General features: G+C 40.9%; 1 protein-coding gene across 1 annotated transcript in view; it reads left to right on the plus strand.

The window, feature by feature from the left end:
* The window catches only part of fbn1 (fibrillin 1), a 108579-nt gene that overhangs the window by 12830 nt on the left and 70443 nt on the right, over positions 1-25306 (plus strand). The window contains exons 8-19 of the mRNA XM_084123806.1: positions 1074-1271; positions 6834-6959; positions 10734-10859; positions 12997-13149; positions 15275-15499; positions 17991-18137; positions 18510-18629; positions 18843-18968; positions 19585-19707; positions 20718-20840; positions 21985-22137; positions 24454-24507. Coding sequence (XP_083979932.1) covers positions 1074-1271; positions 6834-6959; positions 10734-10859; positions 12997-13149; positions 15275-15499; positions 17991-18137; positions 18510-18629; positions 18843-18968; positions 19585-19707; positions 20718-20840; positions 21985-22137; positions 24454-24507 — 1674 coding nt within the window. The remainder of the gene's footprint in view (positions 1-1073; positions 1272-6833; positions 6960-10733; positions 10860-12996; positions 13150-15274; positions 15500-17990; positions 18138-18509; positions 18630-18842; positions 18969-19584; positions 19708-20717; positions 20841-21984; positions 22138-24453; positions 24508-25306) is intronic.

Consider the following 25306-nt stretch of genomic DNA (forward strand, 5'->3'; position numbering starts at 1 on the left):
AGTGAGGAAGACTGTGACGTGTTCGTTCCCGGAAGAAACTCAAGACTTTCAGGAGTTCAGAAACACTGACACTGATATAGAGAAGAACTGGAGCTTTTCATGATCAAACTGCAACATTACACACTGAAGAAAGATGAAGATGGAGAAAAGCATCATGGGTCATCTTTAAACAAATAGAAGTCCAAGTAAATGTGTGTGTTTGTGTTTTGAATGCTGAGACTTATTACTGTCTGTAGACTAAACACACACTCATGAACTGTGTAAAGAAAAAGAAAAGAGGACCAACAGGTAGTTTACTTGGAAGAACGTTGGGCTGTTGTTGGGCAGGAGTGTGTGTGTGTGTGTGTGTGTGTGTGTTGGGCTGTTGTTGGGCAGGAGTGTGTGTGTGTGTGTGTTGGGCTGTTGTTGGGCAGGAGTGTGTGTTGTTGTCACACTGAAGAAAGATGAACATGGAAAGAAGCATAACAGGTCCTCTGAGTAGATAAACACGCACACACAGATGACCCTGAGCTAAACATGATGATCACATCCCCGTCTCTGTGTGTTTAAACAACATTACACACAACGAGAGATGGAGATGTGAAAAGGAGTTCTCTAAAGGGGTCATCAGATGCAAAATTCACTTTTACATAAATGTGTGTTAGCAGTGTGTGGACACAACCACCACAATGAAAAAAATCCATTCGCTTCTTTTTTTTCATCCTCAAAAAGACTTGGATTTTCTGAGCAATATGATGTCATATTGCTCATGCTCCGCCCACGACCGCTGACGGACTGTCCCGTATTAGCATATTTCCCGTATTAGCATATTTCCGCTAGTTGCTCATTATCATTTAAAGAGACATGCACCGAAACGGGTCGCTGTGAACAGAGCTGTTCTTGAGGAGGTGAAAGGGTGTTTTACACAAACATTGAGGAATTTTAACCAAAGTATGTTACAAACTTTACATGACGACCCTGAAGAATCACACCAACTTGTGGAAATGGGCATCCGATGACCCCTTTAAAGGGTTAGTTCACCCATCATCCCCGTCTCTGTGTTTAATGTGTTGAATGTGTTGTGTGTCCTGCAGATTACAGGACGGGACCCTGTTTTGCGTCGGTCAGTAACCAGATGTGCCAGGGTCAGCTGACCGGGATCGTGTGCACCAAGACGCTGTGTTGTGCGACGGTGGGACGGGCCTGGGGTCACCCGTGCGAACAGTGTCCCGCTCAACCACACCCCTGCCGCCGGGGCTTCATCCCCAACCACCGCTCTGGGGCCTGTCAGGGTGAGAACACACACACACACACACACAGTCTGGTTCGCTATCTTTGTGGGGACTCTCCATAGACGTAATGGTTTTTACACTGTATAAACTGTATATTCTGTCCCCGTACACTAACCCTACCCATCACACACACACACACACACTAACCCCAACCCTTAAACCTACCCATCACACACACACACACACACTAACCCCAACCCTTAAACCTACCCATCACACACACACACACACACACACACACACACACACACTAACCCAACCCCTAAACCTACCCATCACACACACACACAGACACACACACACACTAACCCAACCCCTAAACCTACCCATCACACACACACACACACACACACACACACACACACACACACACACTAACCCCAACCCTTAAACCTACCCATCACACACACACACACACACACTAACCCAACCCCTAAACCTACCCATCACACACACGCACACACACTAACCCCAACCCTTAAACCTGCCCATCACACACACACACACACTAACCCAACCCTTAAACCTACCCATCACACACACACACACTAACCCAACCCCTAAACCTACCCATCACACACACACACACACTAATCCGACCCCTAAACCTACCCATCACACACACACACTAACCCGACCCCTAAACCTGCCCATCACACACACACACACACTAACCCGACCCCTAAACCTGCCCATCACACACACAGACACACTAACCCGACCCCTAAACCTGCCCATCACACACACACACACACACACACACACACACTAACCCGACCCCTAAACCTGCCCATCACACACACACACACACACACACTAACCCGACCCCTAAACCTGCCCATCACACACACACACTAACCCGACCCCTAAACCTGCCCATCACACACACACACACACTAACCCGACCCCTAAACCTGCCCATCACACACACACACACACACACACACACACACACACACTAACCCGACCCCTAAACCTGCCCATCACACACACACACACACTAACCCGACCCCTAAACCTGCCCATCACACACACACACACACTAACCTGACCCCTAAACCTACCCATCACACACACACACACACACACACTAACCCGACCCCTAAACCTGCCCATCACACACACACACACACACACACACACACACTAACCCGACCCCTAAACCTGCCCATCACACACACACACACACACACTAACCCGACCCCTAAACCTACCCATCACACACACACACACACACACACTAACCCGACCCCTAAACCTGCCCATCACACACACACACACACACACACACACACACACACACACTAACCCGACCCCTAAACCTACCCATCACAAACACACACACACACACTAACCCGATCCCTAAACCTACCTATCGCACACACACACACACACACACACTAACCCGACATTTTTACATTTTCATTCCTGCAGGTCACACAGTGACACGAGTCCCCATGAGTCTGTGCATTTCAGGTTTAAGTCCCCATACACACACACACTCACTCACACACACGCGGATCGACTCTAATTGAGTCAGATTGGTTTTGGTTCTAATGCAGGAATGCTCGCAGTCATGCAAACAAGGACACACTGTCAGAACACATCGACGCACGCTTCAGCGAGCCAGACGATCCCACAACACACACACTGATCAAGATCAACTCTGAAACACTGAAAACTTCCTCCAGGACACACACACACACACACAGACAGTTACTGTACAGGATCAGTCAGATGATGCACCTGCTGATCTGTGAGCTGAAGGCTGATGGGTATGAGCTTCATTTGGGCCGAAAAGAGTCGAGAGCTTTGTTCTGTTCATTTGTCCATGTCTACAGTCGTTGTTGAGACACTAGTAAATGATGATGTGTTCCCAGCTCACAGGGAACGTTCTCTCAAAGTTTAGAACAAACATTCTTCCAGTAACATTAATAAAACATAATTTAAAAGTCTTTTAAAGCCCCCTTAAAGTCAATCATTTTATCCCTTAAACTCATCTTTGATCACCAAAGTGACATTTTTAAACGTTTTTTCCTCGTAAAAAAAATATTATTCATGTCTTATAATATCTTGAATGTAACTCGACACCCTCGCCTCATTTAGTATGCGCGGTTCTATGAATATGCAAATGATCCCCGCCTCCACTCACTCACTCAGCTCAGAGATCCACTGGTTGACGATCACACGTTGATCTGATTGGTTACAAGGTAGTTTGTGACGTCAGAAACACCAGCGATTTCAAAGCGTGTTTTTGAGACTGTCTTTGGTTCACTGCAGTTTTAAGTTTTATTAATATTATGCGGCGCTACCAAAATCCGGTGCTCTAGAACTTCAGATGTTCTCTCAAATGTTAGTCTGGAGCCTGTAAACACTCTTAGTTGTGTATCTGCATATCTGTAAAATACATTGCATTACTTCAATGAGCTCATTGTATCTGCATTAAATTAGTACATTGTTTAAATTAATACATTTTTAGCTAACTGTGTCTTTCTGAAATACATAACTTAGACAGTTCCCTCTGATAACAGATCACTCTAAATTGTACTGTGGACTCATGCACTTTCTGTAAAGCTGCTTTGTACAAATAAACGTGAATTGAATTGAATTGCAGAACTTTCACTGAGAGAAAAAACGTATAAAGCATGAAACTGAAAACTATAAAATATAAAACTACATCATTTACGATTAGTGCCGCACGATTAATCATATCGCATGCATCGATGTCAAGCCTAGGCGATTATATGATGCAAATTGCTGTGATATGTGTGGACATGACAACCCATTCTCTCTGAGAGCTGTTAGCACACTCTCTCTACACGGCTAATCAGAAGAAGACCAGTCAGTTTCGGTTCAGGCTGTGGTGTGTGTGCTCACGTCGTGAGGTTCTCCGGTGTGCGGCGCGGAGAACCGGATGATGCCGAACACACGGACACTGAACTGGGGCCAGAAAACCTCCACCTCTGTTATATGGCGATGACACTGAGCAGAGACAGCAGGGCTGCCAACTCTCTCATTCAGCGCGAGACTCACGCAATCACACGCAATCACACACTCGCACGCCACACACACACATGTTCTCACGCAGAGACAGAGCAGTTACTTATGATACGAAACAAATCATCAGCTCTCAGATTCTGTCCATTTTATTAGGAAATTCAACATTTTGGCGCTTGTAAATGTGACGTGGTCGTGAACCGAACATCTCTTACTCTTTACTATAGTTAATAGTAAATAAACACAAATGAACAATTGGTGTGTTGAAAGATATAGTACAACTTACCGAAATGTTTATGCCTCATACATAATATTGATCACTCAGTGTTTTCAGCTGCGGAAAGAGGTCCATAAAACAGCTGGAGAACACACGTCACGTGACGTTACATTGACCTCAGGAGAGCCATTAATGACCAGAGCACGTTAGTTGACAAGACAAATTATATATAGAGAGAGGAGTATTTTGCTAAATATGTGCACTATATTAAATATTTATTATATTTTTACTTGTATCATTAAAATATTGCAACGTTGTTATTACAGCCTAGTAAAAACCACATTATATTTAATGAGAAAAATGAACATACTGTACCTAATATTTATCCAAATGAATCGATATTGAATCAAGATCAGAATCAAATCACAAGATTTTAATTGAAATTGTGAAATTAGTGTTAAGCAATAATAAAAACAGTAGCGTACCAGTCACTGTACCATGTAAACATTGTAACTTGTTGTCACTAAACTTAATACAATTCTGTTTAGTTACCGAATGTTTTGATAATCACAATACACTTCCTGCTTAATGTCCCTGTTTATCTGGACAGGATGTTCAAAATATCTTATTTTCATGAGCATACAAATGTTCTTATTTATTGTTCTATTTATTTTATACTATTGTACTATTGAGACAATAACAAGTTTGCAGTAATGCAAAGATGTCATTATTTAATTTAGTAAAAAATAACCATTTAATTTGAAAACACTGTAAATTTAGTAGTTGTTGCTAGTTTGAGTTGAGAAACACACATATCAGCATTATCACTAATCTGTGTGTGCGTTTTCCTTGAGAACTAAGCAAGTTGACTCATGAAACCATTAGTTTATTATATCGCAATCGCAATATTGACCTCAATAATCGCAATATGACATTTTCCCCAAATCGGCAGCCCTACAGTAGACGTAGACAAATGTGTTGCACAGAGTAGTTGACACAAACGGACTGGCGTGGGTGGGAGCTGTGTTGGGGTAAGATGTGCCGGTTTCAGTATTGTCACAGAACGTCTCCGGTGTGTGTGTGTGTGTGTGTGTGTGTGTGTGGTTTGGCTGTGAATGTAATTCCTCCAGCTGGGTAAATTCTTTTTTCGTCTGGCTGTCTGAGCCGCTCTGGGAGAACGTCTCGTTTCGTCTCCTCTCTCTCTGTTCGGCCTCACACTTCTCTTCAAATCAATCAGGTTTTTATCTTGTCCCTTAATAGTTTTCCTTGCTCCTCTCTGTCTGTCAGTGTGTGTCTGCGCATGCGACTCAGACCTGTGTATGTGTGTGTGTGAGTATGTGTGTGATGCAGGTGTGTGTGTGTGTGTGTGTGTGTGATGCAGGTGTGTGTTCGGTGTCTCACCGTGGACATGAACTGACACAAGACTGAAAAGCTGTTTTTCAGTAATAAACAGGTAATAATGATTAAATTATGCGAATAGAATACAATATTGCTGTAAAGCAGCTCTAAAATAAAATATTCTAAAAGAAAATTTTCTAAAGGAATTAATATTTTTATTCAGCAAGGATGCATTAAATTGACATTTATAATGTTACAAAAGATTCTTTTTCTAATAAATGCGGTTCTTTTAAACTTTCTATTAATCAAAGAACCCTGAAAAATCATGGTTTCCACAAAAATACGAACTGTTTTCAACACTGATAATAATCATAAATGTTTCTTGAGCATCAAATCATCATATTAGAGTGATTTCTGAAGGATCATGTGACACTGAAGACTGGAGTAATGATGCTGAAAATTCAGCTTTGATCACAGGAATAAATTACACTTTACTATATATTCAGAACAGATGATTTACATTGGAATAATATTTCACAATTTTTACTGTATTTTTGATCAAATAAATGCAGCCTTGGGGAGCAAAAAAAGACTCTTTCACAAGCATTAAAAAATCTTACTGAACCCAAACTTTTGTGTGTGTGTGTGTGTGTGTTTCCCCCTTTTTAAACAGTATGGTTTATATCTTTTCTGACACAATGGAAGAAGAACATCTTGACTGTCTGTATAAAAACCACATGATCAATAACACTCATTTTACTTAGATTTGATTATTCACATAGAAATGAAATGAAAGGCCATGGTTTGTCTTGTCGTAACTCTTTGCTCTTTTTTGTGGCTCAAACACACATGAAGTGACGGGCTTCATGCTGCTGGAACGCAGATATTTCCTCCTGATGTTGTTCTGTTTTGAATTACACACACTGATTTGAGTGCATCTGTTGTGTTGTGTTGTTAAAGCATTTCCTCTCTCTCTCTCTCTCTCTCTCTCTCTCTGTGTGTGTGCGCAGATGTGGACGAGTGCCAGGCCATTCCTGGACTCTGTCAGGGGGGGAACTGTGTGAATACTGTGGGCTCATTTGAGTGCAAATGCCCCGCCGGACACAAGTTCAACGAGATCACACAGAAATGTGAAGGTGAGAACTCACTCACTCACTCACTCACTCACTCACTCACTCACTCACTCACTCACTCACTCACTCACTCACACACACACACACTCGCTCACACACTCGCTCACTCACTCACTCACTCACTCACTATTTCACTCACTCGCTCACACACTCACTGACTCACTCACTCACTCACACACACACACTCACACACACACTCGCTCACACACTCGCTCACTCACTGACTCACTCACACACTCACTCACACACACACTCGCTCACACACTCGCTCACTCACTGACTCACTCACTCACTATTTCACTCACTCGCTCACACACTCACTGACTCACTCACTCACACACACACTCGCTCACTCACTCACTGACTCCTCACACACACTCACACACTCACTCACACACATACTCACACACTCACACACACACTCACTCACTCACTCACACACACACACACTCACTCACACACACTCGCTTACACACTCGCTCACTCACACACACTCGCTCACTCACTGACACACTTGCTCACTCACTGACTCACTCACAAACACACACACACTCGCTCACTCACTCACTCACACACTTGCTCACTCACTCACGCACGCACGCACGCTCGCTCACTCACTCACTCACTCACTCACACACACACACACACTCACACACTTGCTCACTCACTCACACACACACGCTCGCTCGCTCACTCACACACACACACTCGCTCGCTCACTCACTCACTCACTCACTCACTCACTCACTCACTCACTCACTCACTCACTCACACACACACACTCACTCACACACTTGCTCACTCACTCGCTCACTCACTCACTCACTCACACACACACACTCACTCACTCACTCACTCTCACACAGACACACTCGCTCACTCACTCACTCACACACACTCGCTCGCTCACTCACTCACTCACTCACACACACACACTCACTCACACACTTGCTCACTCACTCGCTCACTCACTCACTCACTCACACACACACACTCACTCACTCACTCTCACACAGACACACTCGCTCACTCACTCACACACACACACTCGCTCACTCACACACACACACACACTCACACACTTGCTCACTCACTCACACACACACGCTCGCTCACTCACACACACACACTCGCTCGCTCACTCACTCACTCACTCACTCACACACCCACACTCACTCACACACTTGCTCACTCACTCGCTCACTCACTCACTCACTCACTCACTCACTCACACACTTGCTCACTCACTCGCTCACTCACTCACTCACTCACTCACTCACACACACACACACACTCACTCACTCACTCACTCTCACACAGACACACTCGCTCACTCACTCACTCACTCACTCACTCACACACACACACTCGCTCACTCACTCACTCACACTCACTCACTCACACTCACTCACTCACTCACTCTCACACAGACACACACTAAACATTAAATATCAAGATACATTTACTGGAGAAGTGAAATGACTGAAGATATTAGGACTTGTTTACTGAAAAATGTATCAAAATGAAGTGAGTTTGTGTTTAAAACATGAACTAATATCTGCCAATGGAGTCAGAAATATAATCTTGTTTTCGAATTAAGATTCCGTTGGCAGATATTAGTTCTTGTTTTAAACACAAACTCACTTCATTTTTCAGTAAACAAGAACTAATATCTCCATTTGTCGCTTCTCCAGTAAATGCATCTGATTTAAGAATGTTTCTATATTTGTGCTGGAAAACAAGACAGAAACACTGAGGAAGAACGTCATGTTACATCCGTCTCCTCTAGAGTTTCAGAAGAAATTGCATGTCTCGAACTGTGCTCAGATTTGCCAAGATAAAAGCATAAGCATAATAGGCATTTATCTGTGTGTATTTTTGTCGTCTCCGACTCTCGGTTTGGGGTTTTCTCTGGTTCTGCTCTTCAGTTAAACATCTTCTGTAGTTTGTTTTACAGTAGAATGAGCTTCATTCATTAGAAACTCTCTCACATAAACTCCATCTAAATCGTCATCTAATGAAACTCTCATTTAGGGTCATTATTTTCCATATGATAGTGTGTTTGAAATATGATATGATAGAAGTGTTTCAAATATTCTCTTGCATGTAGTGTGTAATAAAGCTGTTTATGAATATAAAAGGTCTGCAAAGTATTAAAAATCAACGTTCACATAAATTAAGTTATTGTCTCCTAAAAGAAAGAATAGATTCTTGAACGAGTCGTCAGTAATTCAGTCTCACTTCCTGCTGAATCTGCATAGGCTTGTAACTAATTAGCATAATGCCAGCCTGTGGTCTTGATTGGCTGAACTGCGTCTCTTAGCCCCGCCCTCAAACACTGGAAGAGTTTGGTTCGTGTGGAGAAGACGCTGTTTTCTGAGATTGATACGGTCAAACCCACGCCATCGTCACTGTTCGTATCACTGTGATCAAGAGCTGAGATTCAGATATGATAATGAGCGTTTGCTTTCTGACCAATCACAGCAGAGCAGCTCTCAGAGAGGCGGAGCTTAGAGAGACTGAATCCTTGATGGAAGCGTTTCAGACACTGAGAGAAAAGAGCTGAAGCTGCAGTGCAGATTATGAGAAGATTCATGTGTTTTTGACCTTTGATGCGTGTGAACCCGTTCTAGGAGACGCCAAAACAACATTAGCAACCTTTAAAATAGCAGAATAGGGGCAGTTTAAAGCTTGACACCATGTGTACGTTCAGACTCGAGCCTCGAGCTGGTTCTGCGACGGTCCCGACGTTAGATCAGCAGGAGTGTGTTTAGACAGTGAGTCTCATTAGCGCAGAGACGATGCTCTCAGGAGTGTTTACAGGACAGAGAGAGAGAGAGAGAGAGTCTGGCTGATTCTCTGTTTACAGCGAGACAGAAGAGTTTTATTTTTACTTGTGTTCAGGCAAATGGGACTTTACTGAACTCCAGTGAGACTCTTTAAAGCAGAACCGAGTGTGTGTGTGTGTGTGTGTGTGTGTGTGTGTCTGTACCCGCCCCGGACCTAGAAATAACGTTCCAGAACTCTGGAAAGCACCGAGTGATAATGGACTCACTCCTGTTTAGTGTTTCTCAGATAAACGTCCTTCACTCGCCGGCCTAATGCAGTCTTTTTTAAAGTACTTGTCATTAAAGATAAAAATATCTTTATATATATATATTTTTTTTTTTATCGATTTGTTTATACAGCATCATAAACACTACCGTTCAAAAGTTTTTTCAGTAAATTTTTAAAAGAAATTAATACTTTTATTAATCAAAGTCAAATGACAGTAAAGACATTCATAATATCACAAAAGATTATATTTCAAATAAATGCTGTTCTTTCAACTTTCTATTCATCAAAGAGTCCTGAAAAATAAAAAGTATCACAGTTTCCACAGAAATATTAAGCTGTTTTCAACACTGATAATAATCATAAATGTTTCTTGAGCATCAAATCATCATATTAGAGTGATTTCTGAAGGATCATGTGACACTGAAGACTGGAGTAATGATGCTGAAAATTCAGCTTTGATCACAGGAATAAATTACACTTTACTATATATTCACATAGAGAACAGCTGATTTACACTCTAATAATATTTCACAAATATTACTGTATTTTTGATCATATTAATGCAGCCTTGGTGACTCTGACCGACCCCTAACCTCTGAACAGTGGTGTAGATAGCGATTTCTGCGCAGTCATTATCCAGAAGATCATCACGTGTGAAGGTGAGTGTATGATCAGGTGAAGTGTTGCTGTAACTGGTGTGTGATGTGCTGTGTGTCTCAGACGTCGACGAGTGCTCACACACACCGGGCCTGTGCAGCGGAGGTCAGTGCTCCAACACCATCGGCAGCTACTTCTGCAGGTGTCCCACGGGCTTCGACACGGCGCTGGACGGCTCGCGCTGCATCGGTGAGTCCCTCTGGTCTGAGCAACTATCACTGTTTTCTTATTGGTCACATTTAAGATGCAGAGGTGGAGGATTCCCCATAATCCACTGCAAACTCACGGTCAGATGTGAACGAAACACCTCTCAATGAAAACGTCACATTGCTGTAGTTCAGGGATTCCCAAACGTGTTTGTCAGCCGAAACTCTTTCTCCCCCTGAGATTTCAAAGTTATATTTTAATAATTTAACAACACTTTTACTGTAGTTCTTTTACTGTAGTAATGGTCACATGACATGCAGGTAAACAAACAAAAAAATTAATTTTATTTAGTTTAATTTTAGTGAGTATTTTGTTTTGATTTTATATATTTTAAAATAATTTATTTTCATTTGACATTTTTAGAATTAAATTTTTACTGTTTTATTTTGATTGTTTTTATTTTAAAATAATTCATTTTAATTTGACATTTTTAGAATTTATTTTTTTGTTTTATTTTGGTTGGTTTTATTTTAAAAACATTCATTTATATTTACATATTTATGATTTAATTAATTTTTAATTAGTGTTTTATTTTGATTGATTGTTTTTAAACCATTCATTTATTTTAATTTATGATTTAATACATTTTTAGTAATTGTTTTCTTTTGTTAGTTTTTAATTTTAAGCTATTTATTTTCATTTTACATTTTCAGAATTAAATTTTTAGAGTTTTATTTTGATTTGTTTTCATTTTTAAATTATTTATTTTCATTTTACTTTTTATGATTTAATACATTTTTACTAAGTATTTATTTTGGTTTGATTTTAGTAAGTGTTTTATTTTAACTTAATTGGTTTTATTTCAAAATAATTTATTTTCATGTCACAAGTGTTTTTTAAAATCTTTTTTATTTTTATTTTACATTTTTATCATTTAAATCATTTTTGTAAGTGTTCTATTTTGATTCCCTTTTATTTTCAAATCATTTATCGTCATTTTTAATTTTTATAAATGATCTACTGTTAGCTTTTCCTCGAACCCTGATACCGGTAACCGGGTTTTGACTTGAACTCCTCTGACTGTAACTAGCTGTGGCAGAACATGCGCACAGTCATTCGTCAGGCCAGAAAAGCACATTAAACAGAATGAATTATTACATGAAAGGGTAGAAATGAATGGTTGTGTGTGATGGAGGATGTCTTGTGTGTGTGTGTGTAAGTGGGTCAGTGGTCTGATGTGTGTTGGCTGCGGTTCGGTGTGGAAGGAATGTGCGCTATGACTCGATCCACTCCAAGCGTTTCCTGAGCCAAACATCCCTCTCTTCTCCTCCTCCATCATCACTCGCTCACACTCCTGCAGCTGGAGATGCTCCGTCATTATACGTGACTGCGCCGTCACACAGTGTGTGTGAGAGTGTGTGTGATGGGTTGGTTTAGGGGTCGGGTTAGTGTGTGTGTGTGTGATGGGTAGGTTTAGCGGTCGGGTAAGTGTGTGTGTGTGTGTGTGATGGGCAGGTTTAGGGGTCGGGTTAGTGTGTGTGTGTTTGTGTGTGTGTGAGAGTGTGTGTGTGTGTGATGGGTTGGTTTAGGGGTCGGGTTAGTGTGTGTGTGTGTGTGTGATGGGTAGGTTTAGGGGTCGGGTTAGTGTGTGTGTGTGTGTGTGTGTGTGTGTGTGATGGGTAGGTTTAGGGGTCGGGTTAGTGTGTGTGTGTGTGTGTGTGTGTGTGTGTGTGTGATGGATAGGTTTAGGGGTCGGGTTAGTGTGTGTGTGTGTGTGTGTGTGTGTGTGTGTGTGTGTGTGTGTGTGTGTGTGTGATGGATAGGTTTAGGGGTCGGGTTAGTGTGTGTGTGTGTGTGTGTGTGTGTGTGTGTGTGTGATGGATAGGTTTTGGGGTCGGGTTAGTGTAAGGGAACAGAATATATAGTTTGGACAGTATAAAAACCATTACATCTATGGAGAGTCCCCACAAAGATAGCGAACCAGTGTGTGTGTGTGTGTGTGTGTGTGTGTGTGTGTGGGGGAGAATGTGTGACTTGTGTGTGTCTGTGAGTGTGTGTGTGTCCCCGTAATTTACGAACGCAGACTGTTTTAGCTCCAGAAATGTAACAGAACCAAGTGAAGCCCTCAGAAGTGGAGTGACTGTATTGACCTGCAGTGTGAACGTGTGTTCTGCTCCAGATTCCCGCACAGGGGTCTGCTACGCTAACATAGTGAGCGGACGCTGTGCTAACCTGCTGCCGCAGCGCATGTCGAAGAGCCAGTGCTGCTGTGAGAACCGAGGATGCTGGTCCGGGTCCACCGTCCCAGAGATGTGTCCCATCCGCGGAACAGGTGACGCCACAAAACACGCTTTAACACGACAGTCAGTTTCCTTTAATCTCTGAAGATACGATCTCATTACTGTCTGTCTCTCAGTTCAGTTCGCATAGCTTCATTAGCAGCTTTATTACACAGCAAAAATAGCTTTTCCTAGTATTTTTGTCTCGTTTCCAGTTCAAATATCTAAAAATTCTTAAATCAAGATGCATTTACTAGATGAGTAAAATGATATAAGATATTATGTCCTGTTTTCTAGGGGAAATAATCAAAATTAAGTGAGTTGATGCTTAAAAAAAGCAAAATTATCTGCCAATGGGATAAGAAAAATAATCTTAATTCAAACCGAAACACCCCATTGGCAGATAATTTTTCTTGTTTTAAGCAAAAACTCACTTAAAGGGGTGGTGTAATGCCCTTTTCACAAGATGTAAAATAAGTCTCTGATGTCCCCAGAGTGTGTGTGTGAAGTTTTAGCTCTAAATACCCCACAGATATTTTTATATAGCATGTTAAAAATGTCACTTTTTGAGAGTGAGCAAAAACGCAATGTTTTTGTGTGTGTCCCTTTAAATGCAAATGAGCTGCTGCTCCCGGCACAGGGGGCGGAGCTTCAACAGCCTGTGTTCTTTTACCTCACACACACATGCACTGAAAATTTCAAAAACTTTTAGCCTTTATGTTCAAACCGGAGTCAGACAATGATGGAGAGACTTAAGAAGAAGTGACAACATGTAGAGCAACAGGACATTTCTGAATGGTTAGTTGATGAATTTATGTATCTGATGTGGAGTTATCTTCTAGTCATTGATTAGCATATTCTGTCATGATAATCTATAAATCACGTTCCCGGGGGCGGGGTTTATGTAAATTCTAGGGTTAGTGATGTCACTAACCCGGGAGGAATGTGGTGTAGTCTCTACCAGCCGTTTGTTGTAGTCCTTAAAAAGCGATTTCTTTAAAAGTAAATATCTCCCTTTGCTTTGAACTTTGAGCGTTGTAACTTTGCAGATGTTGTTTATGCTCAACATTACACACTAACTAAAGTTAGAAAAGTCAAATCATAATCAACCACCCCTTTAATTTGGATTTATTTCCCCAAAAACAAGACATAACACCGTATGGCCTTTTACTCATCTAGTAAATGCATCTTGATTTAAGTATTTTTAGATATTTGGACTGGAAACGAGATAAAAATACTAAGTAAGAAAAGCATTTTTTGCAGTGTAATGGCTGAAATTTCTATGATGTAAACGGTTTAGATCAATTGAACTATTGAAATATCATTTGAACAAGCAATACAGAAAGAAAAAAAACTGATAATAAATGATGATTGCGATACAGAAATCATGTGATGTGTTTAACCCTCTGGTGCTGGTCAGTCAATCGACCGAATAAAATGTACGTTTTGTTTTTGTAGAATTGTTTTCTTCATCGGAATGGTACGAAACTTGGTAAAGGTTTTGGCACTTCCTGTGTGAACACACACACACACACAAAAATCATGGACGTGATTTGAACAGGTTTAATGGTCCTGAAAACAACAGTCACACTTGTGCTCCTAAATGAGCGCATTGGGAATGAATGGAAAGCGAATTTCCCAAATTTTCTAAAAGATCATTTTTGGAGATATCAACCTCAAATTTGAAATACAACTTTGATTTTTTTCACAGTTTTAGAGTAAAATAAGAAAATATATTTTCTTATAAAAATTGTATATAACAATAAACATAAAATTCTATAACTTTTTTTAAGGTCACTTTTGTAACTTTTTTTTTTTTTGTTTTACTTCAGCAATAATATGTCAAGTGTCTTTTTAAAAAGAGTCCAAACTGAAGTCTGTGATCCAAAGCATTCGATATTTATGACAGATTAAGTTGGAAATTTTATTTTTGGTCCATGATCAAAAAGTAAATAAATGGATTATAACTATAGCATAAATATAATGTAGTACCATAATATCCCCTAAAAATACAAAATATTATCGAACTAAAATATAGTACAATCATTTTATTGAAATATAAAAAAAATCAGTCATTTTTGATTGACGCACGAACAGCACTAGACGGTTAACTAATGAAACTGAAGAATATGAATTGAATATGAATATGAAACTGAACAAATCTCTCTCTCTTCTCAGAGGAGTATCAGAGGCTCTGTCTGATTGGTCACACGATTCCTGATCCTGACCGACCAGATCTGGGTCCATATCCTGGTCCTGGTCCTGGTCCACGTCCCGGTCCTGGTCCCGGTCCCGGTCCTGTTCCTGGTCCCTATGACCCTTACCGACCTGACGTGTTCCCATTTGACCCTTTACCTGTGCGGCCCACACTCCCTGAGCTTCCCTCGTACACCATCAACCCTAGTGAGTGAAAATTAGAGATGCACCGATGTATCGGCCAATAATCGGCATCGGCCGATAAAAGATATTATTTTAGCTATCGGCCGATTGTTTAAAAACAGCCGATTATATCCTGTCAATCAAAAGGGTGCGGAAAAACGTGCTCCAACTTGCAGCATTGTTTGGGAGAGATTTTTTTCCATAAGAAAAACCAAACTATTGGCATCGGCCTTTATCGTTCTGAATAATCGTTATCGGCTGAAAATCTAATATCAGTGCATCTCCTTTTAAAATGCAAGTGAAATTTTGAACTATATTCACAGTTTTCCACAACAATAATCAAAACATCGATTTTTCATGCAGTGGTCAGTTTTGAGATTTTGGGCTAGTTTACTCCTTCAATATGTGTTCTTTCAAGCTGCTATAAAGAAAACATTGAAAATATACATTAAGATGTTTATTTTATTACATTTTGTTTACTTGCGACAGTAAGTTTCTCCCGAATTTACCAGGAAGTCAGCATTCCAGCGCGACACGCCGAGCTCCGTCTGTTCACTGAAGTCTGTCATGACCGGGGTCGCTGTAAAGCTCTGAGTCTCCTGCACAACGCTATCCCAAATATGGGCATTTCCTTTCTATCAGTAACCAATCGTGAATGTCCAAAGGGGGATTTAAAGCTAACGACGAAATCTCATTTAGAGCGTTTAACTCTTTAACTGCCGTTTTCTCAAAATGAGTTTTTTGTCATTCTCCAGAACAAACATCTCAGCCTGTGTACACCAAACTCTCCAGTTATACACTTAGCAGTATCCTGAAGATATTCAGAGGGATTTGTTAATAAATCATTCCTGGCCTGATTTATGTGACATTTTAATCCAAAAAAAAATGGCGTAAATCGATTTTTTAAGGCTATGGACAGTATATTTAGATTTCCTAGGTAATGAAAGCATATATCCTGAAATCCCTCTGAATTTTTTTTCATCTTGTGTGTAAACAAAATGAAAAAAGAATTTTGCACCTGGCTTTATCATATGTTCAGATCTATCTACCGAAAATATATGCAAAATCGTGCATATTTAATGAGACAATGCCTAATTTGCATAATTAAACATACAAAGCTCTAAAACTTGTAATACATTTTTTATATATACTTGTGTAAGTAATCAACTGAGGAAGTTTCATGATGATATCTATTATTTTAAAATGTTACCCTATTCACCTGTAGTGTCTCGCCTTAAGGATAAGATTTTAAAAATATATATTTTATACTCACAATTTCTGGAAAATAAAAGCATAAGTCCCGCACACTACTCAAAATTGCATAATCTTTCTGTGTTTATATTGGGCTTTTTATCCGTCACACTTATGAATGATGTGCGAGGATCTATGTTTTCTATTTACTCACAATTTCTATCTGATAATATATTCAAAAGATTGGCATTAAAATATATTGTTTTAATTAATTATAGTGGACCATCGAAATATTTTTACCAACTTTATGAATTTTCATGACTTTCCTAGGACTAGAAATCACAGTTTTATAATAAATCTCATTCATTCATGAGGTTTTTCATGATCGTGAGAATCCTGGTTCTTTAAACATAAAAAACATCTGTTGAGGAGGGTTTGAGTTGTTTGAGCTTGTCTTATTTTACATCATTAGTCATCTTGAGCCTGGTCGAGAACCGCTGGTTTAGAGAGGCTGATCATATCTCACAACTTTTCCCCATGTGTGTTCATTATAAAACTTTGTATTTAATATATATGATTAAATACGCTGTAAGTTGTATTTTGGATACTTTATATCTGTAATTTGAGGTAAAAAAATCCTAAAGATATTATTTGATAAGTGCGATCTCTGCTTGTAGTCCTTGAAAACCAAAAAAGTAGTGCTTGAAAAGTCCTTGAAAGTCCTGGAATTTCTTTTTACAGTTTACAGACTCTGAGTCTCTCTCTCTCTCTCTCTCTCTCTCGCTCTCTCTCTCTCTCCTCTCTCGCTCTCTCTCTCTCTCTCTCTCGCTCTCTCTCTCGCTCTCTCTCTCTCTCTCTCTCTCTCTCTCTCTCGCTCTCTCGCTCTCTCTCTCTCGCTCTCTCTCGCTCTCTCTCTCTCTCTCTCTCTCGCTCTCTCCTCTCTCTCTCTCTCTCTCTCTCTCTCTCTCTCTCTCTCTCTCTCTCTCCTGCACGCTGAAAAGCGCTCCAGTTAATGCTGAAATGGTACTAAAAGGGGTGATAACTGCTAGAATCAAGATAGAGTATACATATTATAAATTGGTCAGTGACATTGTAATGTTTTCTGAAATTTGGTCAGTGGGGGGAGTACTTTGTAAAATTGGAGAAAATGAAATGTTGTTTTTAAATGTGTAGAAATAGAAATTTTATTTATGAAATTAAATTTTTGTAAGATAATTGTATTGAGGTAAAAGGACAAATGGTCTAATAAAGATATTGTTAAGCCTCTCTCTCTCTCTCTCTCTCTCTCTCTCTCTCTCTCGCTCTCTCTCTCTCTCTCTCTCAGTCGTCCTGCCTCAGAACGTCAGCATCAGGAACATGTGCGAGGCCTTTCGTAACCTGTGCATCAACGGGCGCTGTGTGCCGACGCCGGGGAGCTACCGCTGCGAGTGCAACATGGGCTTCCGGCTGGACGGCCGCGGAGAATGCATCGGTCAGTAGTGAAGTCACCCTCATTTATATACCGCTTTTTACAACACAGATTAGTAGTTGTGAATTTATCTTGTGCACAAAATTAGAATATTGCATAAAACAGTCACGCTTGTGTTCCTCGTGAGCACATTGGAAATGAACGAGAGACGAGTTTCCTCTAGTGGAAGCGCTTGGTACTGCAGCCGAACACACTCTCACTGAGGCTCATTTGTTGAGATGTCAGACTCACATTTGGAACACAACAGGTTTAGATTTATGGCTTTGATTTTATCACAGTTTTAGAGTAAAATGTTTTTTGGAAATATATATTTCATATAAAAAAAGTATTTTTTGTGCATTTTTCATGACAATAAATGTAAGTGTGTGTGTTCAGATGAGAACGAGTGTGAGCGAAGGCCCTGTGTGACCGGAGAGTGTGTGAACACCCCCGGTTCCTATTACTGTCAGTGTCCCACTGGATTCCAGAGCACTGCCACTAGAACCGAGTGTCGAGGTAACACACACAAACGCACACATGCATTCTCTCTCTCACACACACACACACACTGACTCACTCACACACTCTGAAGTCATGCATGTGATGTGTTTGCTCATTAATGATTTGTATAGTCTCAAGAGGAACAGGTCTAGCACTCAGGAAACACACACACACACACACACTCACCCCGCACATGCACACACACTCACGTCTGTGTGTTCTCTGTAGATCTGGATGAGTGTGTGGCCAACGGTCGCATCTGTAACAACGGCCGCTGTGTGAACACCGAGGGAAGCTTCCACTGCGTGTGTAACGCCGGCTTCGAGATCTCGACGGACGGCAGGAACTGCCAAGGTGGGAAATACATCCCATGATGCACTGCAGTCCCAACACAGACTCAGTTCCTCCCATAGTGCCAGAAACATGACTTGCCACAACATCGTAATTCAATATAATAATGCCCCATTAAGCACATAGTGACATAAAGGAATAACACGTGCACAACTGACCGTTCGCAAAGACCCGTCCCCTTTAGTTACTGTTGCTATGTCCGAAAAGCAACGCCGCTCTCACGGAGTGGGCGGGGTCATTCTGAGGGGCGGGGTTTCACTGTAAGGATTAGAGTAAGAGTGGGTGTGGTCTGTTCAGGGGAGGAGTTAGAGTTGATGTAAATGACAAGTTCCTTTAACCGCTTGAATTTAGTTTTTAGAAAAATAAGGCTTTAAAATGTAATAAAGCATTGGATTTATTTAATTTGTATTGTAGGAATTAATATATAATCACATTACATAGACATTCTGTTCTTAGTTTGTATTCTTATATTATATTCTGTTTATATTCTAGTAAACATGAAGAGAATGTGAGAAATAAAGTCAATAAAGAAAAATGTTCATGAAGACGTGCCTTTACGAACCCTGTTTAAGTGTTGGTTGTATTGTGTGTGTGTATTGTGTGTGTGTGTGTGTTTTAGACACTGATGAGTGTTTGATTAGGAACATCTGTCTGAACGGCATGTGCATTAATGAGGACGGCAGCTTCAAGTGCATCTGTAAACCTGGATACTTGTTGGATGGCACTGGCCGATTCTGTATGGGTAAGTGAACACACACACACACACACACACACACACACACACACTCACACACATACTCTCACACAGACAGACACTCTCACACAGACACACACAGACACAGACACACACACACACACACACTATTACTAACCAGCTCTAAATCGTCACTCAAACCTGCTGACATTATTTGGTCTGAATCAGAACATCATCTGAGGAACTTTTCACATATTTGGCCATCATAAGCACAGACAAACCTGAACACACACACACACACTCTCTCACACTCTCACACTCACACACTCTGAAGTCATGCATATGATGTATTTGCTCATTAATGATTTGTATAGTCTCAAGAGGAACAGGTCTAGCACTCAGGAAACACACACACACACACACACTGTTGATCACACTGATTATGCTCAGCTTGAGTTCTGAGAGTGAGAGTCTGGGTTCAGATGAATTATGGGTATTATTATAGAAGTCACATTAAAGAAGTGGTTCACCCCGAAATCAAAGTTTGGACTTCCTGGACACAGAAAAGCAGATGTTTAGCAGCTCTTTTATACACTGAAAGCAGACCGAGCTCCAGATCCAGAGGTCAAGCTCTGAATATATGACACTTTCATGTGTTTGCTGATAATTTTTATTGTGTATTAAAGAGCATGCACACTTAAAAATAAAGGTTAATAAAGGTTTATTAGATATTTTGGGCTGAATTAAAAGGGTTATGCATGAAATCGTGAGTTATTTTAAATTTAAGTTGAAAGAATGTGAGGAATGTGCTTAAATTACTCTTTATTTATTATTTATTGATCAAATCTAGTAATTTAAAGGTAAATAAAATAACAAAAAATTGCCCAAAAAAATAGCATTAAAAAATAGAAAAATATTATCAAAATTAAATAAAATAAGCTTTCTGGACAAAAATAAAATAAAAAAAGAAGTATGATTTTAGGGCTTAGGCGAGGGAAGGGTGAGGGGTTGAGGATGTTTTGTTCATGCAGTGTGTCATGTGTGTGTGTTTGTGTCAGATGTGGACGAGTGTGATGTTCCCGGCATGTGTATGAACGGACGCTGCGTGAACACGGAGGGCTCGTTCAGGTGCGAGTGTATGCCGGGACTCGCCGTGGGACTGGACGGGCGCGTGTGTGTAGGTGAGCGCAACCGCATGTGTGTGTTCAGATTCTCTTATGCTTTTCTCCATCTTCATCTTTCTTCAGTGTGTAATGTTGATGAGTAATCATGAAGAAGCTCCAGTTCTTCTCTATATCAGTGTCAGTGTTTCTGAACTCCTGAAAGTCTTGAGTTTCTTCCGGGAATGAACACGTCACAATCTTCCTCATTTAAATAATTAAGGCGCAGAATAAAGGGGCGGGGCCTGGTTGAGTTAGTTAGTAGTGTGTTGAAAATAGGGGTGGTCCGATCCGGCTTTTTTGCTTCCGATACCTGGGATTCAGCATCGATCCGATTCTAAAATAATAATTAAATAAACCCGTGCTGAATTACCATATGAACTGTATCTGTAAGCCTTACTGTGGGGAAGAGACTGTGATTATTCTTTTGTGAAAGGCAAAAATAAACATTATTTTCCTAAATTTGTAAAACAATATACAGACAAAAATGTAGTGAATTGTTTATTAAATAATTGTGCACCAGTGCAGCCACTGTAAATAAACCAATAGCTTCACTAGCTTGATAGACATTCAAAATAAACATTCATAGTCTCGCGTAGCCAGACCTTCAGACCAACGGTCATGACTCACATTCATGAAAAACAATATAAATATATAGGCCTACTGTAAAATTAAAAGACATTTCTTTTCAATTTTAAGCGCAGCGAAGCAACAACAATATTCCTCATTTAAATAATTAATTTGCAGAATAAAGGGGCGGGGCCTGGTTGAGTTAAGTTAGTAGTGTGTTGAAAGGGGCGGGACATTTCCCAAACACACTCGAAGCGCTCGACCAATCACAACACACTGCTCCAGCCGACCAATCAGAGCACAGTGTGCTTTTCAGAAGGAGGGGCTTCATAGAGACAGGAAGTAAACAGAGCGTTACTGACAGACTGGGAAGAGAGGAGCCGCAACAATGGAGAATATGAGGAGAATAACATTCAAGTTCTAGTAGAGCCTGAGAACATCATCAAGACTTAAAGCATAATGTCTCTTCGTGTTCTGCAGTCATTTAGTAAATGGCTGTTTATCACGGCATGTTGTTGTTGTTGAAATGAGCATGTGTCCCGTCTCTTGATGGAGCTCTTGATGACTGATGTGAGAAGGGTTTGCTCTCCCGCAGACACACACATGCGCAGCACGTGTTACGGAGGGTATAAACGCGGTCAGTGTGTGCGACCGTTCTTCGGCGCCGTGACCAAATCTGAATGTTGCTGCGCCAACGTAGAGTACGCCTTCGGGGAGCCGTGCCAACCGTGCCCACCGCTCAACTCAGGTACACACACACACACACACACTAACCCGACCCCTAAACCTGCCCATCACACACACACACACACACACACACACACACACTAACCCGACCCCTAAACCTGCCCATCACACACACACACACACACACAGACACACACACACACTAACCCACCCCTAAACCTGCCCATCACACACACACACACACACACTAACCCGACCCCTAAACCTGCCCATCACACACACACACACACACACACACTAACCCGACCCCTAAACCTGCCCATCACACACACACACACACTAACCCGACCCCTAAACCTGCCCATCACACACACACACACACACTCTCTCGCACACACACTAACACACACACACACACACATTTGTTTAGCTATGCTTATGAGGACCTCCATAGACCTAATGGTTTTTATACTAACCCTACCCCTAAACCTGCCCATCACACGCACACACTAACCCTACCCCTAAACCTGCCCATCACACACACACACACACACACACACACTAACCCTACCCCTAAACCTGCCCATCACACACACACACTAACCCTACCCCTAAACCTGCCCATCACACACACACACACACACACTAACCCTACCCCTAAACCTGCCCATCACACACACACACACACACACACACTAACCCTACCCCTAAACCTGCCCATCACACACACGCACACACACACACACACACACACACACACACACACACACACTAACCCTACCCCTACCCCTAAACCTGCCCAACACACACACACACACACTAACCCGACCCCTAAACCTGCCCATCACACACACACACTCACACACACACTAACCCGACCCCTAAACCTGCCCATCACACACACACACACACACACACTAACCCTACCCCTAAACCTGCCCATCACACACACACACACACACACACTAACCCTACCCCTACCCCTAAACCTGCCCATCACACACACACACACTAACCCTACCCCTAAACCTGCCCATCACACACACACACACACACACACTAACCCTACCCCTACCCCTAAACCTGCCCAACACACACACACACACACTAACCCGACCCCTAAACCTGCCCATCACACACACACACACACTAACCCGACCCCTAAACCTGCCCATCACACACACACACTCACACACAAACACACACACACACACACACACTAACCCAACCCCTAAACCTGCCCATCACACACACACACACACACTAACCCTACCCCTAAACCTGCCCATCACACACACACACACACTAACCCTACCCCTAAACCTGCCCATCACACACACACACACTAACCCTACCCCTAAACCTGCCCATCACACACACGCACACACACACACACACACACTAACCCTACCCCTAAACCTGCCCAACACACACACACACACACACACACTAACCCGACCCCTAAACCTGCCCATCACACACACACACACACACACACACACACTAACCCGACCCCTAAACCTGCCCATCACACACACACACACACACTAACCCGACCCCTAAACCTGCCCATCACACACACACTCACACACACACACACACACACACTAACCCAACCCCTAAACCTGCCCATCACACACACACACACACACACACTAACCCGACCCCTAAACCTACCCATCACACACACACACACACACTAACCCAACCCCTAAACCTGCCCATCACACACATACACACACACACACACACACACTAACCCGACTCCTAAACCTGCCCATAACTCACACACACACACACACACACACTAACCCGACCCCTAAACCTACTCATCACTCACACACACACACACACACACACACACTAACCCGACCCCTAAACCTACTCATCACACACACACACACACACACACACACACACTAACCCGACCCCTAAACCTACTCATCACTCACACACACACACACACTAACCCGACCCCTAAACCTGCCCAACACACAAAACTTTTATTATGTTAATTAATACATTTTCCTTGTGAGGACCAGCAAAAAGTAGGGAATCTCAAGTTTTACTATCCTTGTGGCGACATTTGGTACTCAAAAGTATAGCTAAACATGCCCACACACACACACACACACACACACAGATCTAGCGTGACTCTGCGCTAGTTTCAGTCCCCAACAGCAGCTCTGACACATCACTCCTCGCCTCTGGATTCGATGACATCGTGGATGACATCAGCTCCTTTAGAGGTTCAACACATGTCTGAGGTTGAAGCCTGCTAACACACACACACACTCACACACACACTCACTGCAGACGTGTTTAGAGTTCTCTGGCATCTGAAAGCACATTGTTAAACAGTGTGTTTATGTTCCAGCGGAGTTTTCGGCCCTGTGCAGTCATGGCCTAGGAACTACGACTGATGGCAGAGGTACGGCCACACACACACACACACACACACACACACACACACACATACATACAGTACATGTGTATAACACGTCCAGGTCATATTTCACCCCAAAATCAAAAGAAAAAGGTTTACATAAATAATGATTTAGATAACTAATATAACTTATTAAACAGTTAAATAAATAAATAAATATTTATTTATTTATTTATTTATGAATTACAAATAATTAAAATGATAAAATAAATAATTAATATAATCATTTAAAAATCATGGATATAGCCCATATTTCTCTTAAAAATCTAAAGTAAAACAGTTAAACAAATATTACTTATTAAACCATTAATTAATAATTATTATAAATAATATAATAAAATTACTGTATCCAATTATATATGTATGAATTAATACTTAGGAATTATTAAACAGTTAATTAATAATTAATGTAAATAACTAAATAATATAATATAATAAATTAATGTATCAAATTTTATATTTATATATGAATAATACCATTATATGTATAGCTCATATTTCACCCAAAATTCCACACAAAAAAATCTGAATAAATGATAATAATTAAGATAAATAATATGAATTATTAAACGGTTGATTAATGATATATTTTAAAATGCAAATATATATATATATATAAATATGTATATAAATATAAATAAAATAAGATAAATATAATTGAATCTATATAACTATTATATAGTACTAATGATTCATAGCTATAGATATTAATAATTTATGAAGTGGTTATATTCTTTGTGAGACTCACCATGTATGTTATGCATATGTATATTTACTTATATTT

The sequence above is a fragment of the Abramis brama genome (genome assembly GCF_963993115.1).
Source record: "Abramis brama genome assembly, chromosome: 9".
Lineage (NCBI taxonomy): Eukaryota > Metazoa > Chordata > Actinopteri > Cypriniformes > Leuciscidae > Abramis > Abramis brama.